The 22,064-nt window shown below is 35.2% G+C and overlaps 2 protein-coding genes across 4 annotated transcripts in view; one reads left to right on the top strand and one right to left on the bottom strand.

Annotated features, from left to right (window-relative positions):
* Positions 1 to 6,697, bottom strand: part of LOC131953827 (protein O-linked-mannose beta-1,2-N-acetylglucosaminyltransferase 1) — a gene marked incomplete at its 3' end in the record, with an annotated part of 33,016 nt that extends 26,319 nt beyond the window's left edge. Inside the window, 4 exon segments of one of the 3 annotated variants that reach the window (XM_059317204.1) lie at positions 305 to 349; positions 2,280 to 2,357; positions 4,966 to 5,051; positions 6,644 to 6,697. In XM_059317204.1, coding sequence (XP_059173187.1) covers positions 305 to 349; positions 2,280 to 2,357; positions 4,966 to 5,020 — 178 coding nt within the window. 3 annotated transcript variants of the gene reach the window in all.
* A 6,786-nt stretch (positions 6,698 to 13,483) lies between these two features.
* The window catches only part of LOC131953825 (uncharacterized), a 33,945-nt gene continuing 25,364 nt past the window's right edge, over positions 13,484 to 22,064 (top strand). The window contains exon 1 of the mRNA XM_059317195.1: positions 13,484 to 13,716. Within this exon, the coding sequence (XP_059173178.1) occupies positions 13,595 to 13,716 (122 nt within the window). The 5' untranslated portion in view covers positions 13,484 to 13,594. The remainder of the gene's footprint in view (positions 13,717 to 22,064) is intronic.

Here is a 22,064-nt window from a genome sequence, read left to right as displayed (position 1 = left end):
AAAATATTTTGTTTTTTTTCTACCTTAAATATAATTTTAGAGTATGCAAAAATATGCTATTAAATAGGACTAAGTGGCCAAAGAAATAAATTATATTTAGTATGGATGTAAAATATTTTAGCGTGGAAACTATAAATGGGTCATACATTTAACAAAATATGCTTTGTAGATGCATAGAAAATAATAAATGTTGATGGTTTTCACTTGTTTTAAGCTTATTGTTGGGTGTTGAACCAAAAAAAGATCAATGGTACAATGTGATATGATTAACTGCAGTGTTTAACACAAAGTTTTAAAAACTTACATGATCTATTAGAAGATAAACTTTTTACATCCCACACTTGTCTGCCTGTTTCATAAATATAAACATTTCATATGCATTTATGTTTCTCAAAAAAAAACCCCACTTAAAAACTGGGAACATATCTCACTTTACAATTATATTAAAAAATTAAAAAATAAAACGTAATAAAATAATAAAAAAAACCTTTTTACAACTTGATCTATACTTCAAGTGCTTGGTGAACAATACTCCTTCTAAGTGTCAGGGCAATACCTATTCATGCAATTATTTAATAATTCTATGGACAGATCATTGATATAACCCCTCAGAGATAGATGAAAACAGCAAGGTTAATTAGCTAGCACAATGGGGCTAGTGTGTTGTATGAAACAATTTTGTGTCAGTTTGGTTGAGTGCTTTGTGACACTGCAGATACTGTCTTGTATATGTTGTATCATTTTTATAGGCAAATAAAAACTTGTCAATCACCAGCCTAAACTAAGCTATTACTTTAAGCTGGAGATTATTATACATGTGTGGCTATCAACTAACCACATACTTGAACATTACCTTTACCGCAAGGGGAGGGCGCCTAATTGGGTAGAAATTTATTAAAAGCTAATTTTTAGCAGCATTACTGAATTATTCAAAGCAGAGGTTAAGAAAATAGACTCCTAACTGGCTCTACGGACATGTTTTCTACATCGAATGTCTGACACCGAATGTTAAACCAAAACTCCAAGGCAGTTACAGGCTTAGCAAGATAGGTGGTGCAGAGACAGACCATGAGTTGAGAAAAAAAACAAGCCACTACATTAGTTTTAAAGAGCACCCTATAATATTGACTCAGTGGTACACGACATTTGGTGATGAAAACGAGCCAGGGGCCCTGTGGGAGTGTAACATGGGCCTCAGAGAGCGCCCTAATATGTCCCTGACATCAGGGCGGTCACCAAAGTGTCTTCTAACCCACTATTACGGCAAGTAATTCATGTACACTCAAGGCTTTCAAACAGCATGTCCTAATGCGTGCACAGCGGTAGTGTGGGCAAACCCGTGCCCTGATCAAATATGACATAAGAATAATTATTGCTTTCACATTCCTTGAATGTGATGTTGTATTTCTAAGGCCCCTTGTAAAAAAATATGTAATTTAATTGTGTGTTTTATCATATTCTGTTATACTATCATATCGATTTGTTATCATGTGTAAAAAACTAGTCCACTTTAGGTTTGGATATAATTCTAGCTTGAATTTATAGTGTTAGTAATAGTATGTGTGTCTTAGGTTTAGTTAATCTCATTATGGTTGGCAAAACTTTGATTGGGGCCTTAGTAGAGTGTTTTAATTACTTTTATATTACTTATCAAATATGTTGTGCTTGTAACTATATTTAACCCAGTTGGGTACCATGTGTGTTCTTGATATGACTGAATTACACATGTTACAAAAACTGATTTTAGTTAAATTTCATAAGTAGTATTGTTAGTTATAGTTACTAACATATTAAAAGAAGCCTTAGAAGAACACAGTATTTCAACATTCCATAACCATGTAGGGCCTATATATTCACATAATTTGTACTCTTCTTTCAGGAAACTTGAGTTGACAAGATGATTTATGATTAGCTGATTATGTTTTGTTTTTGTATCTATATTAAGGTTAGGAATTTAACCACTGTGAGTTATAGCATAGTTGAACTGACACACAATAGTTGAATAGTACTAGCAGGTAGAATAGGTTACACTCCCCCTCTAAGGGCTTACATTTATCACAAAACATTCCTTTCCCACTTACTTAAATTGAAAACTCAAATAAAAATAAATATTAACTTACACAATTCATTATAGAGAACCACCACACAATATACATTTTGCCAACATGCCCTTAATCCTTAGAAGAAACATTGTTGCTGACAAGGATTACTGAAGATTAAAGCTATGGTAGATTGTGTTTATTAACAGAATTGTATAAAATATCTAATTCTCCACTTACCATCATTTACAAATAACACACGTAGTGTATAAATAATGAGTGCTAATGATCCTGAAACCAGCAAAAATTTCCTGTAACCTGGGAATAGATTGTTTGGAAATATTATGTACGGACTAGGCTACTGCAGAAAATGTGAGGAGGCTATTGTGATCTGCAAAATTGCACTCAAGATTATTTAATAATATTAAGCGAAGGTCTACTGAATCTTAGCTTTTTGTTATTTTCATAAACCAACTGATGACTATCAAAAAGATGGTCATGCAGCCTTGCCATACTCAGGTTTAAAATGAAAAAAGGCTGGTCAACCTGCCAGGGGTCATCCATTTATTATGTCAACATGGAAGGGGGGGGGGAGAAAAATCAAAGGGAAGTGTGTTCAGATCCAAGTAGACGTCCACATACCCTTGGTGTTAAAACAATATCAACAAATATATACTGAAAATTAGATTTATTAAAATTAGCTGTGCTAGAACAATCTGCATAGTATAGAGAAGCAGCTTTTGGTCACTTTGTGTGTTGTCAACAACTTTTGTATCAAATGTATAGGCTTTTAAACGGTCAGGAGCTAATAGTTTTTCCTGTATTCTATCTGCAAGATCAAGCCGGGTTTCAAATTTCTATTATCAGCCCCAGAATAACAATTTAACCTAGACACTGGGTTCTTGTTAATTTGATACACTAGAGTTGCCCCACACAACTCTTTAATACTTTCCTATTTAATTGCTTTCTGCTCCTCATTTTGGGTATAAGAGTAGATCATCCTAGCAAAAATCAGCTCTAGTAATAATAAAATGTACTTTGCAAAATGTAGGTAAATTATGCGACTTTCTGTTGCATCATTTTAACCACAGCTTTTACAATACAATTAAGAAGATATCTCTCTGAATTTCAGTAAGCTAGAGAGGCCAGTGAAGACTAAAGATAGAAAGGTAATACCTGATGCGGAAGGACAGAAGAAGAGATGGGCAGAACATTTTGAAGAACTACTGAATAGACCAACATCAGAGTGCACGCAAGACATACCACTAGCTGAAAGTGATCTCTGTATGGGCAGTAACCCACCTTTAAAAGAAGAGATACATAAAAGCCTTAAGCAACTGAAAAACTGGAAGGTTCCTGGAATACATCCTATACCGGCAGAAGCACCAACAGCAGATATCGAAACTAGCATAGCACTACTACACACACCAGAGGAGTGGAAGGAGGGACTACTCATAAAACTTCCAAAAGAAAGGTGATCTTAGTGCGTGCTCTAACTATAGAGGGATAGCATATCTGTCCCTCCCAGGCAAAGTATGGAACAGAATAATATTAAACAATATGAAGGAAGTGATAACCCCCCCCCCCCCCCCCCCCACCGTGCATCAACAGTGAACAGATCCGAGAATGGAACTCATCTTTCTACATTAATTTCATAGATTACGAGAAGCACTTTGATAGCCTGAATAGACAGTCAATGTGGATATAGTTAAGGCACTAATGACTATGGGGTGCCAAAGAAAATAGAAAATGAAGGTCTAAAATGTAGAGTACTGTATGGCCAACAGACTATGGAGGCCTTTCCTGAACTGACGAGAGTAAGACAGGGTTGCCTACTTTCAAAAAACAGAACAGTATATAGTGGACACTCTTGAACCAGCTGGATGACCTGGACTTCTGGCACACTACAGTAATTGCAAGATAAAACTAAAAGTGTTGCTAATTTTTCTACATTCCTGGGCCTAAACATCCATAGAGGAAAAAGTAAAGTTCTCAAAGTCAATGCATCAAGCATTACCCCTATATCATTGACAGAAGAACTCCTAGAAAAAGTGGATAGGAAATAATGTTGATAAGCAGGACGGGACAGTAGAAGACATAAAAATAAAGACAGGACAAGGCAAGAGCATTTTTTCAACCAACTATGTTTGGGGTTCTGGGGATTTAACGCTTGGAATAAAAATCCGGGTCTTCAACACACATATAAAACTTGTTTTACTCTATGGAGCTGAGGCTTGGAGAATAACTGCCACAAATAAGACTAAAATACAATCATTTATAAAAGCATGCCTCAGAAAGATCCTGGCCTAAAATCATCAGAAATGAGGTACAAATCAACTGCCAGCTAAAGAAGAGATCCTCCAGAGAAAATGGAAATGGCCACACATAACAAGATAGGCCTTCACCTAAAATCCACAAGGCAAAAGGAAGAGAGGCAGACCAAGTAAGACCTGGAGATGTGACATTGAAGAAAGCACCAAGAAGATTTGATACACCTGGGGACAGTTGGAGATATGAGCCCAGGACAGAGATGCCTGGAAAGCTCTTGTCAGTGGCCTATGTCGAAGGAGGGGTGCAGATAAACCTAACTCAATCTAAGGCGAGCAATGAATAAATGCTTATTAATATTTTACACTAAAATTAATTTAAAATGATTGTTTACCACATCAATATAATCATTTTTCTAGAAATGGGCTGTCCAACTTAAGTTTCAACATTCAATGTGCCAAGGGATGCTATAATTATGCTAAATAGTATATAGGGGCCAAAACAAAAAAATATAGGCCTAATGATTTTCAACTACTTAGATGAGCCCATTTCATGAAATTATGGGCCCTATATTAAAAGAACTATGAAAATTTTAAATTAAAAATAACCTGAAACAAGTATAGAATCTATGAGTATAAAACGCATACTTTTTACTTACCCCCACATTTTTTAGTTATGACTCTTCTAAGGGGTCGTATAAATGAAAATGCCATGCTTTATATTTTATTTGTAAACAAGGAACATCTGAAAGAAAAGCTAATTTTTTTAAAAAGTAGAAACAATGTACAAATGTAAGGATACTTTATAATAAGCATTCAACATTTAAAATTAAATTCATTTGACTTTACTTGCAATGTCATTGTAACTGTTGCATGTAATGTGTGTGCATTACATTTACAGGTAATCTATCATTTTAGGTACGTAAAATCGGCCGCGGCTAGTAATGTACGAAAAAATTACCTCATTGTCAAGGCTTTAATAGAAGTATAATGTGATATATTTGTGTCAAATATTATAGATAAATGAATAATAAACCTAAATCAATGGCTAAATATATCAATATTGACCAGAAATAAACTTTAAACAGCAGTGGTTGCGAGCAAGATTTCCTATATAAAAAGCAGCCATTTGTAATTTGTAAAATAAAGTTGCCTTCCCCTGAATCTCGCGCTATAAGTTTACAAAAAAAACTTAAAGAAGATGGCTGCTATAGTAAATGAGCAATGTTGCATCTGTTGGAAACATCGCTAGTCTTCATTTATTACTGAAAAGTTTTAAGTCACTTGTTTAAAACCAGGTACATAAGTGAAACAAGGAAACATTTTTGTATTTTTTCAAAACATAAATCCTCCTCAAAATGTGAAAAAATTATTAAAATTTAAGGAGTCACCTGTTTTTCACATTACTAGTCGCGGGCGATTTAACGTACCTAAAACGATAGATTACCCATTTACATAATACATACATTTAGTTTTACAGTTTGAGTACACCTAGAATCCAATCAGTGAGATTCTAAGAAATTTTTAAGGTTTTAATAGAAACTAGAATCTAGGTTAGGCCTACTTAGGCCTACTAGTACTACTACTAGATTCTATAGGCCTATTTATTTATTTAGTAGATCTATATTATTTTGATTTTTGGGTAATCTATCGTTTTGGGTACGTAAAATCGCCCGCGGCTAGTAATGTACGAAAAAGTTACCTCATTGTCAAGGCTTTAATAGAAGTATATTTTGATATCTTTGTGTCAAATATTATAGATTAATGAATAAATAACCTAAATCAATAGCTAAATATATCAATATAGGCAAGAAATTAACTTTTAACAGCAGTGTTTGCGAGCAGGATTTCCTATATAAACAGCAGCCATTTGTAAAATAGAGTTGCCTTCCCCTGATCTCGCGCTATAAGAACTTAAACAAGATGGCTACTATAGTAAATAAGCACAGTTGCATCTGTTGGAAACATCGCTAGTATTCATTTATTATTGAAAAGTTTTAATTCAATTGTTTGAAAACAGGTACATAAATGAAACAAGGAAACATTTTTGTATTTTTCAAAACACAAATCCTCCTCAAAATGTGAAATAATTATGAAAATTTAAGGAGTCACCTGTTTTTCACATTACTAGTCGCGGGCGATTTTACGTACCCAAAACGATAGATTACCGATTTTTGATATTAGGCCCTAGGGCCTAGATTGGCCTAGATCTAGATCTTCTAGATCTAGTTGTGTCAAATATTATAGATAACTGAATAATAAACCAAAATTTGTCCAAAATCAATGGTTGAATATAATCTATCAATAATATAATACGCCTGAAATTATGAAATTAACTTTAAACAACAGTGTTTGCGAGCCAGATTTGATATATTATACATAAACGGCGGCCATCTATAAATTAGAGTGGGTTCCCCTGAATCTCTAACTTTATCAAATAAACTGGGCGTGATCTCCCCTAAACTGTCTCGAATATTTTTATACGAGAAAAATGGCCCGTTGAGGAAGGGTACAACGGGCGCTAGACTGATAGTGCTGTCTCTTTTCTCTAAACTAAAACCAACCCACCCCCCCACACACCACCCCCACCCCACCCCCCACCCCCACACACCACCCCCACCCCCACCCCCCACCACACACCACCCCCACCCCCACCCCTCACCCCCCACACACCACCCCCTCCACACACCGCCCCCCCCACCCCCACCCCCCCAAAAAAAAACATGTCTACCGTCCCATTCAACGAAATATAATTATATACTTTTTCCAGTGTCCGCCCCCTCCCAGAAAATTCTACCCCCGCCCCCGAAAATTTCAAGTACCCCCACCCCTCTCCGGGGAGGAAAAAGTCTGAAAGAAACACTGAAACCAACCCACCCCACACACACCACCCCCACCCCCTCACCACACCACCCCCCACCCCCCCACACACCACCCCCCCACACACACACCACCACCCCCCCACCCCTCCACCACCCCCCACCCCCAAAAAAAACATGTCTACCGTCCCATTCAACGAAATATAATTATATACTTTTTCCAGTGTCCGCCCCCTCCCAGAAAATTCTACCCCCGCCCCCGAAAATTTCAAGTACCCCCACCCCTCTCCGGGGAGGAAAAAGTCTGAAAGAAACACTGAAACCAACCCACCCCCCCCACACACCACCCCCACCCCCCACCCCCACACACCACCCCCCCCCACACACACACCACCCCCCCCCCACCCCTCCACCACCCCCCACCCACAAAAAAACATGTCTACCGTCCCATTCAACGAAATATAATTATATACTTTTTCCAGTGTCCGCCCCCTCCCAGAAAATTCTACCCCCGCCCCCGAAAATTTCAAGTACCCCCACCCCTCTCCGGGGAGGAAAAAGTCTGAAAGAAACACTGAAACCAACCCCCCCCCCCCCCACACACCCCCCACCCCCCCACCCCCACATACCACCCCCCCCCCCACCCCTCCCCCCCCCCCCCCCAAAAAAAAACATGTCTACCGTCCCATTGCAAGAAAACCACTTTTTAGATTAGACACATTAATTAGGCGGTAATTTTATTATAGAGTATCGATGAGGAAATTTCTTTTGAGTTGGGGAGGGGGGGGGGGGCTCAGACGTTCTTACGCGGGGGGTGGGGCTTCGCCCCTACCCGAAGAATTGTATGCAAGAAACTCTTTACGCAAACCATTTAGATTAGACAACATTTCCTTTTTTTCAATGTTTACGCGATAATCAATGACGTCATTACATTACTGTGTGCACTCTCTGGTTTGAGATTATGTTCTACTCTACGCTAAATGTGTCGACGTCATATTTCGTTTTTCGAATTACTGTGCATGTTTTTAAATTGCTTGTGTTTTCTCTAGAGCGTTCTTGTCAGACAGAGCGTTCTTGTCAGATACACAGACAGCGAAACTATTAGTATAGATAATAACACTACGGAAGGGGGGATGGCAACTCAGGATATAGAAATCTAGATCTAGACACGATTTTTAATCCATTTTTACTTTCTCGTATAGACGAAGTAGGCCTATATAGAAAGTCTTGTAATCGTGCAAAAAAAAAAAAAGAGATTTTTTGCAAATCTCGACGTTTTACACCTCTCTGAGTCGGAAAAACGTAGCTTTGCAATCTTGTCCGTATGTCTGTGTGTGTATGTGTGTGTGTGTGTCTGTGTGTGTGTGTGTGTCTGTAGTGTAAACACGATAACTTGAGTACCGTTGCCGTTACAACAAGGTCGATGAAATTTCATATATAAATATAAGTATTATATCAAAATCGTAGATCCGTATCAACTTTTGAGCGATTTCCGATAACTGGAAGTGGTGCTTTTTTTTCTTTAAATTTTTAAAAAATCTAGATCTATAACTTGAGTACTATTTCAGATATATTATAGCTTAGATTCCAGGAAAAAATTGACACATTTTAATAATAGCAGGGTAAATTTTTAAAAAGTAAATACTTAAAATGTTTAATAATTATGCCAGGGGAGGTAATTTTTAAAAAATTCAAATCACAATAATTTAAAAAAGGTGAAAGCGAATTCCGCGGAAGTCCAAGACGACATTATTATTGAAATAATATAATTAACATGGACTGATAAAGTGCAATATGGTAGGTAAAACAAGGATATTTTAAATACTGGCTTTTGTTTATTTTATGGATAAGTTAGGGTATTATAGTTGTTTACTAAGTTGAATCAGAAGGTTCTGCCGGCGCCCCAGCAGGGTGTGATTTGGCGCACCGGGCTAGACTGTGAGCACTGTCCTTAAATGTTTGCATTTAAGTTGTGTTTATGTTATTTGTGTTGCGTTTGCGGTTTTTGCTTTGCATTTGTGTTTGCATTGTGTTTGTGTCCTTTTTTTCTTTTGTGTTAGTCAGAGGCGTAGCGACCCTTCCCGGCGCCCGGGGACAAACTTTCGATTTGCATCCCCCCTCCCTCAAACTTTCGATTTGTACCCCCCCCCCTCGAACTTTTCATTTGCACCCACCCCCCTCAAACTTTCGATTTGCACCCCCCTCGAACTTTTCATTTGCACCCCCCCCCCCTAAAACTTTCAATTTAGCGCCCCCCCCTAAGGTCGGCGCCCGGGGATATGTTCCCCCCCCCCCCCCTTGCTACGCCTCTGGTGTTAGTGTTGCGTTTGTGTTTTCGTTTGTAATTTTCGCGTTTGCATGTGTCTTTGCATTGTTTTTGTGTTTGCGTTTTCTTTTGTGTTTGTGTTGTGTTTTCTTTTGAGCGTATGTTCAGTTGTGATTGTGGTTAGTTTTGTTCTGTTCCCAAGTTGGTACATTTTTTAAAAAAAACACCGTGGCGGAGCACGTGTATGCAGCTGATACTTATATTTGAAATTTCATCAGCCTAGTTCAGGGGTCGGCAACCTTTTGGGACGGAAGAGCCAAAAGTTCTGTTGACCAAATAACCCAGTTTTTAAAGAGCCACTAACATTTTTATTTTAATATATGATATTTGATTAGGATTATATATATATATATATATATATATATATATATATATATATATATATATATATATATATATATATAGCTTTAAATATGCTCCAAAAGCCAACTTCTTTACCTTACTGGAGCATCCTGCAAGACTATTCCACTCGTCACATAAGGGCCTCAACTCGAGGCATTTCTTTTAAAGCTGTCCAGTTGTACAGCGAAACGTGCATGTTCCCTCCAAACCATCTAACTTGCTCTTGAGATCCGTGAACTTATCGCTCCACAAATGTTTGGGTTTCAAATCTATCAATTTAATTTGAAGCGAACCAGCATCAGTGTTTCTTCCAGACTTTTTTCTCCGGGGGGGGGGGGGGCACTGTATAAATTATATAAATTTCATTTCGTTCGGGGGGGGGGGGGGCGAAGAGATGCCTGGAAGAAACTCTGACCAGCATCCATTCCAAATAGCTCAAAGTTAATCTCATTTGTTTTTGTGTTGAGAGAATCTACTATGAACGTCAGAGTGTTGCAGAACAAGATTTTTATGAGTTTTGAAAATAAAATAAAATAATTATTAATATTTGTGCATGGAGCTAAAGAGCCGCATCTCGACATCAAAAGAGCGGCAGGCAGGTTGCCGACCCCTGTCCTAGCTGTAATGGTACCTAAGTTATCATGTTCACAGACGCACATACACTCACACACATACATACAGACATACGGACAAATTGTTTTTGCATGATTACAATAGACCCTACTTCCTCACTGCTGCATATACGAGAAAGTAAAAATGTGTCTCTGCTTATTTTACGCAGACTACCGGTAAAACCTTAGTTTAGCGTAGGAAATTATCGTGTAATGTTTTTTGAGTTTTGTTAACTAAAAGTTAGGGTAAACCATTGTTTGTTTGACCATTGAAATATAAGTAAAAAGAAAGTCGACTGTAGTAAAATCATGTTTACATTTTTTAAGTTTAATCGACAAAAGGAAACAGAAATAAATATAATATAGATTAAATTAGTAGAACTAAAAAAAATTTAAAAATATATATAAACATAAATAATAGTCAAGTGTAATAATTTGATTAATGTTTTTGGCTTGCAGCGGATTTGCGACCTTTAATTAATTAAATATAGATCTAGCTAGCTGAGATCTTTGTAACCACACCATTATTTGTCTGCTCTTAAGAACTACCGGTACCCCCCCCCCCCTTTACACATACAACAAGAGACGATAGAGAGGTCACTGTGAGCTCACAGTAGTCCAGTCTTGTAAGTCATAGCATGAACTGTATCGTAACTTTTATTCCTCCTCCCCAGCCAAACAGAACTAACTACGTCACGGGTTCCCAACCTGGGGGTCGCGACTCCCAGGGGGGTCGCGAAGGTCTTTCTGGGGGGTCGCCAACTGGTATACTAAACCTTAGTAATTTGAAACAAAACATAAATATTTAGAAGTCATTCAGAACATACCAAAAAATATATTGAGTTCTTTCATCGTTAAGAAGCTAGTAGCAAACGCCAGAGACTTGATCGAACAGGAAGTTTTCACCAGCATTAGTGCAAGCATCAAATGAATTCGCGATAGAAAATGCCAAGCAAAAAAAAAAAACAATAGGAGAAAATCTCATCAAACGCTGCATGTACGTAAATGTTAAATAACACATTGTTTGCTTTTCAAGTTGATAAATCAACAGACGTGAGTTCGTGTTCGCAGTTGCTGGTCTGTGTCTATATTCATGCGGATGATAGCAAAGAAGAGTTGCTCTTTTGTGAAGATAACCTGGAGAAAATAAATACCTTTTTTGAAACTGGATGATTAAAATGGGTTAGAACGGCTGTGGGGTATTTGTACGGATGGTGCGCAATTTATGTTTAGCTCAAAATCGGGCTTTCAGAAAACAGAAAAGATTTAGCTCCCTTACCACTGCCCTAACCAATCGACATCAAGAGTCCATTGCTAGTATAAGTCGTAAATTATATAAAATCTTGAGCCTTAAAAGACCTGAGCAAAAACATTAATGTAGATCACGAGGTTCTGCTCTTCTACACTACAGTACGCTGGCTGCCAAACGAAATGTTGTAAATTGTGTTTTTGAATTGAAATCTGAAATCAAATTGTTCTTGAAAGTGCAAAGGAAACAAGATTTTTTGGTATACTTAAAACGACATAGAGTGGTTGGAGAGAGTATCATACCTAGCAGATGTGTTCGAACATCAAGATAAGCTTAACCTGAAGCTTCAGGGAAAATGAACGAATATTATAACTTTCCATGATAATCTCGGGGCATTTTTATCAAAGCTGCAAATCGGTAAAGAAAATAAATCTTGGAAATATTGTAAATTTGAGAAACTCTGCAGTGTGGTAGATGAATCTGATTGTGAGATGATAATTAAAATTTTGAAAGAAGCGATTTCTGGGCATCTTGAATCTCTTGAAAACGAACTGCATCGCTATTTCTCTGAGCTGAAAAAAGAAGAATCTGCATTTACGCATTAGCCATTCTCTTCTTCCCTTGATGTTGCCAGCATTCCCGATTAATTACAAGTTATTCTTTGATTTGCAGAATGATTCCGAGTAAGATGAAAAACTGCAGACACAATTTTGGTGTAGTATTCACCATTCATACCCAAACGTAAAATTGATTGCCTTTTCGAGAATATATTTTCAACACTATTCTTCGATTAAAAAAAATTAAGATAATTATTATGACATAGGTTGGCGTTAACAAAATTTTTTAAAAATTAAAAACTTAACCACGAAGGTTTAGTGAATAGTATGCAATTTAACTCATGCTATTAAAACAGTTATCAAGAGTAGTTCATATTGAAAGTGTACTAGAAAATCTTATGTTAGTGCTTATTAATTTCCATACTAATTTCGGCTTTTTAATTCTATGGGGGTCGCGGGTCACTTACTTTTTATAAAAGGGGGTCGCCACTCGAAAAAGGTTGGGAACCACTGAACTACGTATTTGGGGGCACGGTGAGTTCATACAAGTTTAGATATCAGTGACCTTAGTTACTAGGAGGGGTGGGTTAGTCTACTCCTAATCGTCAGCTTTTGTAAAGATTTCAAAAACAGTTTGGAGAGTGAATTGTGTGTTGCGTTTTCGTTTTGTGTGTGTTTGAGCTTGTGTTGCGTTGTGTTTATGTTTGCGTTTGTGTGTTGCGTTAGCTTTTGCCTTTTTTTGCGTTTGAAACTGTGTTGCATTGTGTTTGTTTTTTCTTTTGTTTTTGTGTTTGCGTGTTGCGTTACCATGTTATTTGCGTTTGTGTTTTCTTTGGTGCTTGTGTTTGCGTTTTTTTGTGTTTTTGTGTTTCCGTTTGTGTTTGGCTTTGTTCTGTGGCCAAGTTGATACATTTAAAAAAGACTCACCGTGGTGGAGCACGGGTATGCAGCTAGTATTTCCATAAACTGATGCGATCATGCGATCACGCTTTCTTTGTAACGAAATGAAGTTGGATCGGTTCCCAATCAACTGATTAACGGAAATATACGCAAAAAGGGAAAAATGAGCACACAGAGAATGCGCAACTATATTATATAAATATATTTATAAGTGTTTTTATTTAAAGCATGTTAAGTGTAATTTTTAAGGCTCCTTAAAACGGTTTAGTTATCAGAATTTAAGCAGAACTCTTAAAAATCGTTTTAGCTTAGATTCAGGTTTAAAAATCTGGCACGACTAACTGGCAATATTTCGACCTAAATTGTTATTTTGTTTAGCCGCCATTTTGAACTAAATTCAAAAAGTTTGATGTACAAAAAATGCTAAAACATTATTATTTACTGTTACCAGTATCAGTTTTCGAAGAGCTTATTGTGTTATTTTATGATATTGTTGAAAATGGCTGTTTTTAATTTGTTATATATATTTTTTCAATATATTGGATCCGAATTCCTCACATTTGTTTTGATTGACGTTTTAGCGAAATCTCGGCTTCGAGAGGCTGCGTAAGTGAAGTTTTAGTTTAATAACTTAACTTTAATATTAGATCTAGAGATCTAGATTTAGAGAAGGTAATCTAACGCTTTAGGTAAGTAAAATCGCCCGCGACAAGTTATGTGAAAAACAGGTGATTCCTTAAATTTTAATAATTAGGGGCCTAATAATTATTTCACATTTTGAGGAGGATTTATTAATTGAAGTGACTAGCCTACTCGAAGATTTTCGGTAATCTATCGTTTTGGGTACGTAAAATCGCCCGCGACTAGTAATGTGAAAAACAGGTGACTCCTTAAATTTTAATAATTATTTCGGTTAATTGCTTATACCAGTAGGCATTTCGACTTCCGCTGTTTCTATTCGGTACGACCACATCCTGACTTTTTCATCGTACTTGTTGAAATTCGCCATTTTTTAACATGTTAATTCTCGCCATCGGAATCGAAGAATAAAATGTATTCGATATGAATATTTGAGTTGAATTTCATCTTTTATACATACTAATAAATGAATTAGCTCCCGTTTTACATTGTCCGATACAGAAAGTGATCACCGATAATAGCAAATATTTGTCGAAATGCCGACGCTACCGAACTGGCGCATTGACAACTAAATTTCAGATATAAATAATCCTCTAAATTGTATGAAAATAGGCTTAAATAGCATGTTAACCATTTGGATAAATAGAAATGTCGATTTGAAGGGTTTTTAAGCACGGGCCAATGAGGAGTAGCGCGATAAAACTCGTAGGGGTAGGAACGAGAAAGCGTGCGTAATTTCATAATGGCGGCCGGGTTACGAGATATTAATAGATATGCGCATACGATGTTTTTTAACCCATATTCTGCTAGCGTCCCACTTATGGGACGCTTGGTAAAAAAATTGCTAAAATTTATTAAATACTAGTTAAAACACAAATTATGTTTCATTGTATTTGAAAATGGCTAAACTATTGAATTTGTGTGTGTTTTGTGAAAAAAAGTAATTTAGAAAAATGTTATAGTGCCGGATTTGCAGGACTTGTCAAAATGGCGGAAAAAAGAAAACATGCGCACAGGATAATGCATATCTTCTAAAATATTAACATTTTAAGTGCAAAATACATTTGAAACTTGTAGCAGTACCATATTTCTATCTGAAAAAAATTTAAAAATAACAATTTTTTTTTACTACTTCGTTATATCAAGTGTACAACAAGCGTCCCATAAGTGGTACGCTAGCAACGAAAGGCCCCATGTAGATTGTTACACAAACGTCACATTTATTGGACACTAGCGAGAAACAAAGATGCAAATGTTTATGTTAAATGGTTATTTATGGTGAAACAATTGTTGACTTTGTTAACTGCTGAATTTGGGGTGTTAAGTAGTATGTATAGATATTTAATTATGACCTTGACCTATATTTATACAGATTGTTACACAAACGTCACATTTATTGGACACTAGCGTGAAACACAGATGCAAATATTTATGTTAAATGGTTATTTATTGTGAAACAATTGTTGACTTTGTTAACTGCTGACTTTGGGGTGTTAAGTAGTATTTATAGATATTTAATTATGACCTTGAGCTATATTTTCTTATATATTATTGTATTAGAAAATTGCAAATATTGAAAAAATTACATTTTATTTTTAAGTTTTCACAATTACACTTACTGAAGTATTTAATACCATTGAATACAAACTAATTTAGTATTGCTGTAAATTTACTAGCGCGTGATATTAAAACTATAACAAACCAGAATAATAACAATGGCCACGATTTAGGTGAAATGATTCAGTCATGGGGGTTGGTTAACTCTCTTCATATAAGAGGGCTTGCTACATATAGCAGAAATGTGAATTAGCTGTGTACAGTTGTCATGCCCCAATAATATCCCCCTCCAAAGGTTACCGATACCAGCTTTACTTTGTTAACTTTTTAAGGAGATTCCTGGTGTTAGATTTGGAGCTGTTCGCATAGTGAGGTGCATACATGGATGAGAGCCATGAACACTCAATACAAGCCCCCAGAGACGGATCCGTGCCCTAGAAATAAGATGTCTGATGTCCTAATGTACGCCTGTGGGGGGGGGGGGGGGATAGCGAGGGTAACAAAAGAGAAGATGGCTGGATGACATCTGGGACTGGACCGGAACATCTTTTGCACTCTTTTTTCACTAAGGGCAGAGTTTCTTTCAGGCATCATTTCGGAGGAGGAGGGGGGGGGGGGCTCTGCCCCCAGAAGAAATTGGAATTTATATACAAAACATACTTTTACAATGTCCACCCTTCCCCTGAAATTTAAGTACCCACCCCTGAAAATTTCAAGTACACCCCCCAAAAAAATCAATTATTTATATTTAATTATATTACAGTTTCGATGAATAATAACAATATTTGTGATCATGTGTGTATAATTAGATGTACTAGTCACAGCTTTACTTATTTCCAAGTGTTGTTCACTTTGATGGATGCTAGATTGAAAGAAAACTAGACTTTTGAACATAATTTCTGCATTTTAGACCATGGTATGGCTAACCCAATTGATCATTATCAGTATTTTTAGCTGTCCTAAACAATTAAATCATTGGTCTAACAATACAAAATCAGTACACAGCTTAATTTTCGCGTGATTAACCATATTTCGTGAAAAATGATTTTATTTTTCAATAAATGTACATGGGGCCGTTCGTTGCTAGCGTCCCATTTATGGGACGTTTTTTAAAAAATCGATATTTAAAAAAGTATTGATTTTAAAAAAAAATCCATAGTCATTCCTTCATTCAGTGCCCAAAAGCTAAACCATATCAAAAAATTATAAAAATTTGAGACCTTGGGATAATATGGGTTAATAGCTGTTTGTTTTTAATTGGACTGTTACAATAAAATGGGCTTTAAAATAAATAGGCCTGTACTGTAGATCTAAATTATTAGATTAAAAATGGAAAGAATGTAATTAGGCCTAATTGCTGCCTAAATAAATTATAAAATTTTAAATTAGCCAGATTTTTATTAACCTTCTTAATACCAGGTTAACTAGATCTAGCAAACTAGCATTAACGAATTGCAGATAAATAGATTATAAAGACATTTTCAAGTAGAAAAAATCTATATTTATTGTAAACAGTTTTAAAAAAAATAGCATCTAGATCTAAATGGAAATGAAAACACTAAAACAATAATGGGTCTAGAGATGTGTAATAATATATATATATATATATATATATATATATATATATATATATATATATATATATATATATATATATATAGGCTATATATATATATATATATATATATATATATATACATATATATATATACCTATATGTATATACCTATATGTATATACCTATATGTATATACCTATATGTATATACCTATATGTATATACCTATATGTATATACCTATATGTATATACCTATATGTATATACCTATATGTATATACCTATATGTATATACCTATATGTATATACCTATATGTATATACCTATATGTATATACCTATATATATATACATATATATATATATACATATATAGGCTATATATATATATATATATATATCTAATATATAAAGCTCAGTTCTGTATGTAATGCATATGTTTGTCGTTGGAATTGTATGAATTTAAGTGTTAGAAAATTATCGTGCGCATTTGTCTAAATTTATGAGCTAAAAAATTACTATTGAAAGTGTTGGGAAATAATTTTCATTTTTCAAATTATAGTAATAATTGTCGGCATGTTCATTAACCATTAATGTCCCATTCATTCTACCAAAACTCCACCCATGACGGCCCAATGTAAGGAGCATAACTCTGTATGATCAAGTGAATAGTTTCACAAAATATTTGTTTTTGTCTAAATGAAATTGAAAATTAAGATAAAAACTACTGCTTAATGTTGGGAATAAACCTGGCTTTCCAACAGTATTAAATAGAATATATTATATTCGGTACAAGTACAGAATAAAAATAAAAAATGTCGGAGAAAATTTAAAACAGGTCATTTTCGGTAGTCAACTTTATTTATTTTTGTCTAAACAACTATGCATCGAATTTAACAGTTAAATATCAATTTGATTATCTTTAAGATATATAATTCATAAAATACATGCCTAGATACGTTTAGAGGCATTATTTTATTTTATTTTTAATATTTAATCAACTGAAAATAGGACAGATGAGTCTAAAATTTTGAGATGGAAAGAAACTAATATTTTTTATCTTTCAAAAGCGCCATTGAAATTAGAAGACCGGAAAAGGATGCTCAAACTATCCGACTTCCTGTTTAGTTAAAAATTAGGAATTGTAGGCCAAATTTTAATGAAACAAATTTAATTTTTCTATGTGTATTGTAAGCGGGCGGCAGCGGGCGTTACGGGACATTAACGGTGTCGGGCGGCAGCGGGCGTTACGGGACATTAATGGTTAAACACAAGTTTTAAAAAAATATCATCTTTTACAAAAATTCTAATTATGTCTTTATTTAGTTCTATATCACTTACTTCCCTTTGATAAATTAGGAAAACAAAATTACTTCCCTTTATAAAACCATTGCATTAGTCGAAAATAATTTACTTTTTAATTACTTTGTTTTGGTGTTGGGAAAAAAAATAATTACATAATTAGCGGGGATTGATCAAGTGCAAATGTTGTAGGTATTTTACGGATAAGCTTGGAGTATTAAAATTGTTCATCAAATTGAAACAGGCGCGTTCGTTTAAGTGAGTGCAAAAGACTATGAATAAGTTGGGGTACTATCGTCGTTCATTAAGCTAAAACAGGTGATTCCGCCCCGGGCGATTATGTTCGCGTTAGTGTTTTCTTTGTGTTTAGGTGGGTTTGCGTTAGTGGTTGCGTTTTGATTTGGTTCTTTTTTGTTCTTTCTTTTTTCGTTTTTGTTTGTGTTTTTTTCTTTGGGTTTGTATTTGTGTTTTTGGTTGGTTTTGCGTTTGGATTTGGTTTGTTTTCGTTTGCTTTTTCGTTTTTTTTGTTGGTATTGGTGTTTGTGGTTGGGTTTGTTGTTAGGTTTTTGTTTTCGTTTGTATTTGTAGTTGTGTTAGCGTTATGTTTGCGTTTCACACAGGTAATGGTCTTTAACAGAAAGGTTTTTCACAGAAGCCAGAGCAGGGCCTGGCCGGGACGGCTAGTATATATATATATATATCCTATATATATATATATATATATATATATATATATATATATATATAAACTATTAGGCCTTAATGTAAATACTGACAGGCCTATCTGTAGTATCTAGATCTATAAAGTACTATAAAGGGCCTAAATTAAAAATAATAATGCCCAATTTTATAAGCTGCACTGCATTACAGTTTTAGTTATAGGCAACTATAATAGAAAGAAAACATGAACACTTTAATTAATGTCATTTAAGAATTTATCAAAGGATATGTCAACTTCACTTAACATTTTATAAATAAGAATACTGTGAAATGTCAATCTTTGAGTTTTATCACACCTCAACACTTTTCATCAGAAACATTACAAGAACCAAAATTTTCTAAATTAATAATAACATTTTTACCATGTTATACACGGACACAAATCCAATGTTTATGGCAAATCGTTAAGTATCTTGATCATATTATGCTGTATTTGACTTGTAAGTTCTAACTCTATACATTACCTGTACAATATGTATACTAGCATTCTTATTACTAACACCAGAATCAATATGTAAAGTTTAATCTTTATTTTTATAGTAGCAACAAAGAAGTGCAACATATTAGCCTGTAGTTAATCATCATAGTCTAATTGCGCTGTACCATATTCAAGTTCACTATTTATAGTTTTCCTCTAGCTATGTTTATTTTACTTGCATGATTGTATTTTTTACATGCTCTAGTCCTAATATATAAAGTTTCATGGTGGTATATGGAATAGCAACCTAGCTGTGCAGTCTGGAAATCCTCCTATGGCAGTCACTATAGAACAGTGCCACACCCCTTAATTTAACTTCATTATTTCTAGTTACCTCTTTTCTAATTTTTATTTTATTTGTAGACTTCTATTGCCTATATCATTGAATACAAATGTGCAAAGTTTTATCATTATATCTTTAATAGCAACATTGGTATGCAAGTTTAAAGCCAATCACACGTCTCGAATGCAGATTACAATGAAACATAACAAGTTAAACACATAACTTTGAAAATTCATATAAAAAAAACTATTAGGCCTAGAATAATAAATTTGATATTTTTATCAATGGGGTATATTATAGGATTAATCTGGGTCCATTTTATCATTCTATGAATATGATAATTAGGAAAAATTTCCCAATAGGCCTATATACCAGTCTCCGGGATTTGACTACATCCGGCATCGGCCAATGAAATATGCGCTTTCTAAGCATTTTGGTATGGCGTGCCGTCATCAGCGCGGTGTGTCAAAACAGCGGTTTTGAAGCCTAAATTTATTTTATAGTTCAAATCGCAACGCGTTTTTTCAAAATGAGGGGAAAATGACCCTTTTAAAAAATGGAGATAGTCGTTTTTTCCAATGATGACGCCACAAAATCTCAAAATATTGCCGTCCGAAAAAGCAATCATTGTTAAATATTTGCCTTTTCGTGCACTAATATTTTGTCAAGTCTACCAAAACGCTAAAAAAGTGCGTGTTTCATCGGCCGATGCCGAAATGTATGTAAATAATACAAAGAAAACAGACAATAAATATATTTTGATCATATTTTATTGCGTATTGAAGTAAAGCATGCAAACAAAGTTGTCAACAGCACACCGCGGAGAGTTGCGGGGCATGTGTTCCAAATTAGGTCAAAGCTCGGATCTAGGCTAGCCCGCGCAGCTAAATGCCAAAAAATATATTTTTTAACGTAAAGCCACAAAGCAGCGTTAACTTTATAGACAAGGGTCTTAAATGCTGCATTGTTTTAAATTTGCATTATCTAGAACGTGGGGATATTGGTATGTAATTTATTTTAAACTGTAACCGATCGATGGCAAAGTGGTCAAGGCGGGAAAATGAGGTCACTGTTGCGAAGTGAGTTTCGTTACGGGTTGATGCTGAACGTGACGAACAATAGATGACGACTATCCAATGAAGAACACAGAATGACGCTACGATGTTTCCATATTTTATTACATATAATACCAACAGCTACATAGACGATAGACGGGACGATGAGTTCTAGACATCCTCACAAGACGACGACAAGACTCAGACTAACTTCCAACTATCTTCCTGACAACCAAAACATTCTCTCTTACGTCACATCCTTATTTATTCACACATTCATAATCTTTTATTAATACCGCTACACACATACTCTCAAACCATCGAAAACTTTATTAACTCCATTCAACTACACACATACTCTCAAACTCATTCAATACACTTAAGTCCATTCACAACAGTCACGTGATGTCTCAAAAGTTTAGATGGACACTCGACATCTAAATCTAGTATTTCGATGAAAAGCGGGCTCAGCGGCTGAATTTATTGATTAAACGCTTTGATGGAGATCTAGATAATTAATAAAAAGTAAAAAAATATCCCACTTACAAAATACGACATCATATCCATGCAGAAAAAATTATTCCAACGCCATTTATGAATATTAATTAGATCACCACATGACCCTCGAAGGCTCAGATGTGTAGGTCTAGGGCTCTAGGCGTAACACACATTCGGTCCGGGATGTTAATAGTAATAATATATTTTATTGGTTTGGGGCCTATGCCTAATTAGTTGGCCCTGACATAAGGATAACCTTTTTAAAATATTATTTGTAAATGGAAGTGGGTAAGGGTTAAGAAAATGTGAACACATTTGTTTTATGTATGTCTATACGTTTAACAAGAAACATGTTTGAAAAGGAGGGCATTTATTTTTAAAATTTGATGAGTGCTGTGTGTTTTTTATTCTCACCTACTTAAAGTGTGACATAAGCAAATTTGCATATGGCCTTGACCTTGTACTGCTTTGTAAAGATTCTCAAGCACTAAAAAAGGCCTGATACATGTTATTAATACGAAAAAAGAAAATACATGGTCATATTTATAACCACGATTATCTACGCGGTCAAACGATTTTTGTTACATTCTATTGGGCTTGAACATTTAATAACACGCAGTGGTCATCGATAAAAGACTTAACTTTTTTGATGAAGTTTACCTCCTCCCCACAGTTCATCATAAAAATTGCGAACCCCCCCCCCCCCCCCCTCTGAAATGTGATGATGTTTATGGACGATTCCTACTTCCCACGTAGAAGGGGCGGAAATTGGTAAAATATATGTATGTTCTATAAAGTATTATAGATCGTTGTCTATTGTGGTCGGGGCGGTAGGCTGTTTAAAAAATAATACTGTTTACAAATAT

The sequence above is a fragment of the Physella acuta genome, unplaced genomic scaffold (genome assembly GCF_028476545.2).
Source record: "Physella acuta isolate Inbredline_101_S28 unplaced genomic scaffold, ASM2847654v3 ptg000957l, whole genome shotgun sequence".
Taxonomy (NCBI): Eukaryota; Metazoa; Mollusca; class Gastropoda; family Physidae; genus Physella; species Physella acuta.
The sequence above is the reverse complement of the archived record's forward strand: the minus strand, read 5'-3'. Positions and strand labels throughout refer to the sequence as shown.